The sequence below is a fragment of the Cucurbita pepo genome, chromosome 18 (assembly GCF_057944985.1).
Source record: "Cucurbita pepo subsp. pepo isolate OVF chromosome 18, ASM5794498v1, whole genome shotgun sequence".
Classification (NCBI taxonomy): Eukaryota; Viridiplantae; Streptophyta; class Magnoliopsida; order Cucurbitales; family Cucurbitaceae; genus Cucurbita; species Cucurbita pepo.
This window is the reverse complement of record NC_141815.1, coordinates 2,323,271-2,329,248: the sequence shown is the minus strand read 5'-3', so window position 1 is coordinate 2,329,248 and position 5,978 is coordinate 2,323,271. Positions and strand designations below refer to the sequence as shown.

Here is a 5,978-nt window from a genome sequence, read left to right as displayed (position 1 = left end):
TTTCTGGAGTTTTGAATCACTCGATGAGATATTTATTGATGATTTTTTTGAATGTTGGTCAAAATCAATGGATATGTGGATTAAAAAATTATGAAAATCATAGATATTATTTGTGAAGGCGGTTAGAAATCACGAACCTCTACAATTGTATAATATTGTCCACTTTGAGTATAAACTCTCATTGCTTTGCTTTTGGTTTCTCCGAAGTCTCATACCGATGGAGATAGTGTTCCTTACTTATAAACCCATGATCTTTCTCCTAATTAGTCAATATTTTTCGTAAAAACATCATGGTCTTGAGCTTTTCTTTCTAGTTCGAGTAAGGTTGAATGTGTAGTACTTCTCTTCACGGCTCATGCATGTGCATATAGCCCCACTAGGAGAGCTCCTATACGTATCCCTTGGGCCTGACTGGTTGGCTAGCACATGTTCACATTGTCGAATACCATAGAGAGAAAGGAGTGTGCATAATATCATGACAAAAATAAATATCATAAGGTAAGCATTTGCACTAGTCATAAATGGAAGTATCCCGGTGCACGTGACAAACAAAATGCATGAAGTCCCATAACATTAAAATATGGTATATACTTATGATACCAGTCATACCTCCATAACTTCTAGACATACTGTTTCTATGAGACATACACATTTAATACTTGTCGTATCTTTTATGATTAACATACATGACTTTCTAAAGTTTCATAGGCATTTAGCGAACATATTAATATAGTTTAAATGGTGTGACATATGGAGGTTCATGCATAAACAATATCGATAACATAGCAAAGTTCCATTACATAACATAATTATATTGTAGTATAATTGATAACATAACATAACATAGTAACACAACATAACATAGTATACGTCAAAAATTTATAAAACACGAGACATGTAGGGGTCATGGGGCACACAACCAAGCCATCAGTTAAGCTACTTATTTGATTGGGTTAAGCTGAATTCTACTGTGAAAATTGACTCACCTAATTTGCATAAAATAATATAAACTTAGATCCAGGCTAAAAAGTAGTCATACTACTGTTAAAAGTCTCTACAAGTGTCAAAACATGCTTCACGAACGGTTGAAAATGGGAGGAACGGATCTAAACGTATTAGACAAAAACTTGATTAATCGAGAAGTTGGGTTGGAGTTATTAGATTCTCTGACTGACTCCGAACATTTAAGTGGGATGAAATGAAATAATTATTGTGACCCAATAAGCCAACTGACTCCGAACATCTTAAGTGGGATGAAACCCAATAAGCAAGGGACCTTACTTTTATATTGAGTCTAACTCCCGACCTTCTCAATATGTGTGAGATAACCTTTCTTTTTCTTCTTCTTTCTGATTCTTTTGTAATGTGACATGAATTGCCCCTCGAGTTTAACTTGCGGTGATTTGAACAATATTTTTGTAATAAACAATATTTTTGTAATATCTTTCTTGCAATTCACACTGCATAATTGAAATTTCTAGATTCATATCACCGACTAAATTGTTACTAATATGAAAATTCGAAACCTGTTCTATAAGCTATATTACATTATGTGACACGTAAAGATTCTGAATAAAAAATTTCAAATTAATATAAATATTCAAACCTTACTTTCTCGACCACCAAAAGAATATGATAAATAAAATTTGACATTTTCTAGGGACTAAATATTACCCGTTTAAATATTCAATAATTAAATTCGTTAGAAACTATAACGTTCATAGACTAAATTATTAATTCCGACTTTTAACAAAGAATTTCAAATTAATATCAATATACATTTAATTAAGATAACTTTACTCTTTGGACCACAAAATATAATATAATAATTAAAGTTTGACATTTTTTTACGACCAAATAATAATTAAAGCTTGACATTTTTTACGAGCAAAAGTTATCCATTCAAACATTTAGGGACAAAATTACATTGGTTGGGACGGAGAACAAAAAAACATAAGGGTGTGAAAACCTTCCCGGCCCAATTTAAAGCGTTGAGGGGAAGCTGAAACGAAAAGTCCAAAGATGACAATATCTGCTAGTGGTAGATCTGGACGGTTCTAACCACTAAATATTACCAATTTAAATATCAAGGGTCGGTTACCAACTAAATTTCAAAATTCAAAATAAAAATATGTGATTTTTGAGTTATATTAAATTATATGACGAGTAAAGTATCCTAATAAAATAATTTCAAATTAACATCAATATTTCTTTAATTAAAGTTTTTCGACGATAAAAAAGAATTTCATAATTAAAGTTTGACATTTTTCACGACTAAACTTTATGGTTTTAAATATTGTAAAGACTAAATTGATTAGTAAAGCTCGTGTACTAAATTGTTACGTCAATAATAATTCAAATTCTAGAGCATAAGTCGTGCAAAAAAAAACATAAGTTTCCTATTACATGGCCCTACACCGGTCTGAATCAATTGCATGCTTTTTTTTCTAAGATGACATGTGTACTAAAGTTTTATGCAAGCAACCAAAAATATCTAATGGTCACTGTTCGGGTTCTCTTTCTGTGATATCCCATATCAGTTGGGGAGGAGAACAAAAAATTCATTATAAGGGTGTGGAGACTTCTCCATAGAAGACCCGTTTTAAAAACCTTGAGAGGAAGCCCGAAAAGAAAAGTCCAAAGAGGACAATATCTGCTAACAGTGGGCTTGGACCGTTACAAATGGTATCAGAGCCGGACACTGAACGATGTGTCAGCGAGAAGGCTAAGCCCTGAAGGGGAGGACACATGAGGCAGTGTGCCAACAAATACATGGGACCCAAAAGGGGTGGATTGAGGGGTCCCACTTCGATTGGAGAAGGGAACAAGTTCTAGCGAGGACTCTGGCCTCAAGGGGGGATCGAGAACGAAACATTCTTTATAAGGGAGTGAAAACCTCTCCCTAGCAGACACATTTTAAAAGCCTTGAGGGGAAGCTGGAAAGGAGAAGTCGAAAGAGGACAATATCTGCTAACGATAGACCTTGGCCGTTATACTTTCAACCCTTTTGATATGATAGGCCCAACACCTTCCGCAACCTCTTATGTTTAGGAGCGGGATCGGTCGAAGACCAACCCACTGTGTACAATGGTCCTATACAACGTTTCAATTTGCAATGATCTCTTTCTAACATACGTGTCCAAACGTCTCACTTTTTCCTTTAATGAGAATAACTTGGATACTTCAATTTGTACACTCTTTTCCACCACGTGTCCCTATTCCAATAGCCTTTATAAGACATGGTTTGTCCATTGCTAGTTCGCCACATCTTCCAAATGGCTTCCAAAGGGCATCAATTTCCTCCTCAGCATCAACCAACCCAGCCAGGCAAAGAGTACATCATGGTCCCTAGACCTCAGTTTTCCACCTCTGAATACAAACCCTCCAACAAGCTAGTCAACAAGGTGGCCCTTGTGACCGGCGGCGACTCCGGGATCGGTCGATCAGTGTGCTATTGCTTTGCCCTTGAGGGGGCGACTGTGGCATTCACATATGTGAAGGGGCAGGAGGATAGGGATGCTGCTGACACGCTTCAAATCCTTCGAGAGTGTCGAACGGCGGAGGGCAAGGAACCGGTGGCAATGGCGGTGGCGGCCGACTTGGGGTTTGATAAGGAATGCAAGAGGGTGGTTGAGGAGGTGGTGGCAGCATTCGGTCGGGTCGATATTTTGGTCAACGGCGCTGCCGAGCAGTACACCGGGACCGTGGAGGAGATTGATGAGAAGAGGCTTGAGAGAGTGTTTAGAACCAACATATTCTCTCAGTTCTTCATGGTCAGGTATTGAATAGTTGACACAATGTATAATTAACCAAATAATTGAAACGATTGGTCCTTATTTTATGGTTCCAATTATGAATTTGGTTATTCAATTTTAAGAGTTTTATTTCATAGACTCAATCGAGTCCTTCCAGGTGAGCTCTCATATTGGTTGAGGAGGAGAATGAAACACTTAAGGGTGTGAAAACCTCACCCCAGCATACGCGTTTTTAAAAACCTTATGTGCTAGCGGATAATATCTGCTAGCGGTGGGTTTGGGCCGTTACAAATGGTATCAGAGCAAGTTCCCGGCGATGTGCCAGCGAAGAGGTTGTTCCCCGAATAGGGCAGACACGAGGTGGTGTGCTAGTAAGGACGCTGGGCCCCGAAGGGAGGTGGATTTGGTGGGGGTCCCACATCGATTGGAGAAAAGAATGAGTGTCAGCGAGGACGTTGGGCCCTGAATGAGGTGGATTGTGAGATCCCACATCGGTTGGGGAGGAGAATGAAAAAAAAAAAAAAAAAACGTCGAGGAAATCCCGAAAGGAAAAGCCCAAAGAGGATAATATCTGCTAGCGATGAATTTGGGCCATTACAAATGGTATCAGAGCCAGGTTCCGGTCGATGTGCTAGTGAGGAGACTGTTTCCCAAAGGGGGTAGACCGAGGCGGTGTGCCAGTAAGGACGCTGGACCCCGAAGGGAGGTGGATTTGCTAGGGGGGAGTCCCACATCAATTGGAGAAAAGAATGAGTGCCAGCGAGGACACTAGGCCCTAAACGGGGTGGATTGTGAGATCCCACGTGGGTTGGGGATGAGAATGAAAAAAAAAACGTTGAGGGAAATCCCGAAAGGGAAAACCCAAAGAGAATAATATCTGCTAACAGTGGATTTGGGCCGATACAAATGATATCAGAGCCAGACACCGGGCGATGTGTTAGTGAAGAGGTTAATCCCCAAAAGGAACTAAGCACGAGGCGATGTGGTAGTAAGGACGCTAGGTCTTGAAGGGAGGTGGATCGGGGGAGAGGTCCCGTATTAAAAACCCTGAGGGGAAGCTCGAAAGGGAAAACCTAAAGAGGACAATATTGGCTAGCTGGGCTTGTGTCGTTACATATTTATTTATTTTTAAACATTTAATTAAGACGTGTAACTCAATCCTAATCTCTCTTACCATCTTTGCCTTTGTTGTTTTGGCAACAGGCATGCGCTGAAGCACATGAAGGAAGGCAGTGCAATCATCAACACAACTTCAGTGACTGCATACAAAGGCCACCTTCAACTGTTGGACTATGCTGCCACCAAAGGCGCCATTGTTTCTTTCACTAGAGCTCTGGCTCTTCAGCTTGCAAGCAAAGGGATTCGAGTCAACGGTGTCGCCCCCGGGCCGATATGGACGCCATTGATCCCGGCATCATTCGATAATGAAGATATCGAAAGCTTCGGGAGTGATGTTCTGATGAAACGAGCCGGTCAGCCGATCGAGGTTGCTCCATCGTACGTGTTCTTGGCTTGCAACCACTGTTCTTCATACTTCACTGGCCAAATCCTTCATCCCAATGGTAACCTTCCATACTTAATTTTTAATTATGATGATAACTTCAGTTTTTGATATGGTTTTTGTTTGAATTTGTATGCAGGTGGTACAATTGTGAACGGGTAATGTGACCATGTCGGTGGAATAAAGCTGGTGCAGTTCTAAATAATTATATATGTGCATGTTTTATTTTATTTTAGGTGTGTCGATGATTGAATAAGTGTAACGTCCCTAATTTTCTTATCTAAATTAGAGACGACACTATATGTATGTTTTTAATAACATATACAGGCATTTGAATAAAACGTTTGAAATGAAACTATAGATTTGTACGTTTAGATTAAAACAAGAAATATAAACAATGTCGTCAAAATAAAACCTTAACAAACTTAAAACAATGCATACCATTGTTCTATATTAACTTTCATGGTCATTCTAGCATTCATCGTCATCCGTGCAAGGGGCGCTTTACCTTTAATTGAATTATAAGAGTAGCACATGACTTGAGTATTTTAAGAAACACTCGATAAGTAACCCCACTGTTGGGGTTGGGTAATGCAAACATACACATGCATGATGAGACCTATTCTTTAAGACCGTAGCTCAAGGTCTAGACATGCTCCAAATTGCCAACGGTTCTGTGTAAGGCCTATTTTATATGACATGAGGATAAGTACAAGATTACA

The 5,978-nt window shown here is 39.2% G+C and overlaps 1 protein-coding gene across 1 annotated transcript; it reads left to right on the top strand.

Moving 5' to 3' along the window:
- Positions 1-3,255: 3,255 nt before the first annotated feature.
- LOC111780269 (NADPH-dependent aldehyde reductase 1, chloroplastic) lies at positions 3,256-5,611 on the top strand. The gene is made up of 3 exons (XM_023660623.2): positions 3,256-3,778; positions 4,959-5,317; positions 5,396-5,611. The coding sequence occupies exons 1-3, from the start codon at positions 3,276-3,278 to the stop codon at positions 5,416-5,418; spliced, it is 885 nt and encodes a 294-aa protein (XP_023516391.2). The 5' UTR covers positions 3,256-3,275; the 3' UTR covers positions 5,419-5,611.
- The last annotated feature ends 367 nt before the right edge of the window (positions 5,612-5,978 follow it).

Coding starts and splice junctions, on each gene's coding strand:
- LOC111780269 (XM_023660623.2), top strand. CDS start 3,276: ATGGCTTCCAAAGGGCATCAATTTCCTCCTCAGCATCAACCAACCCAG. Junction 3,779..4,958: donor TCTCAGTTCTTCATGGTCAG/GTATTGAATAGT, acceptor TTTTGGCAACAG/GCATGCGCTGAAGCACATGA. Junction 5,318..5,395: donor CCAAATCCTTCATCCCAATG/GTAACCTTCCAT, acceptor ATTTGTATGCAG/GTGGTACAATTGTGAACGGG.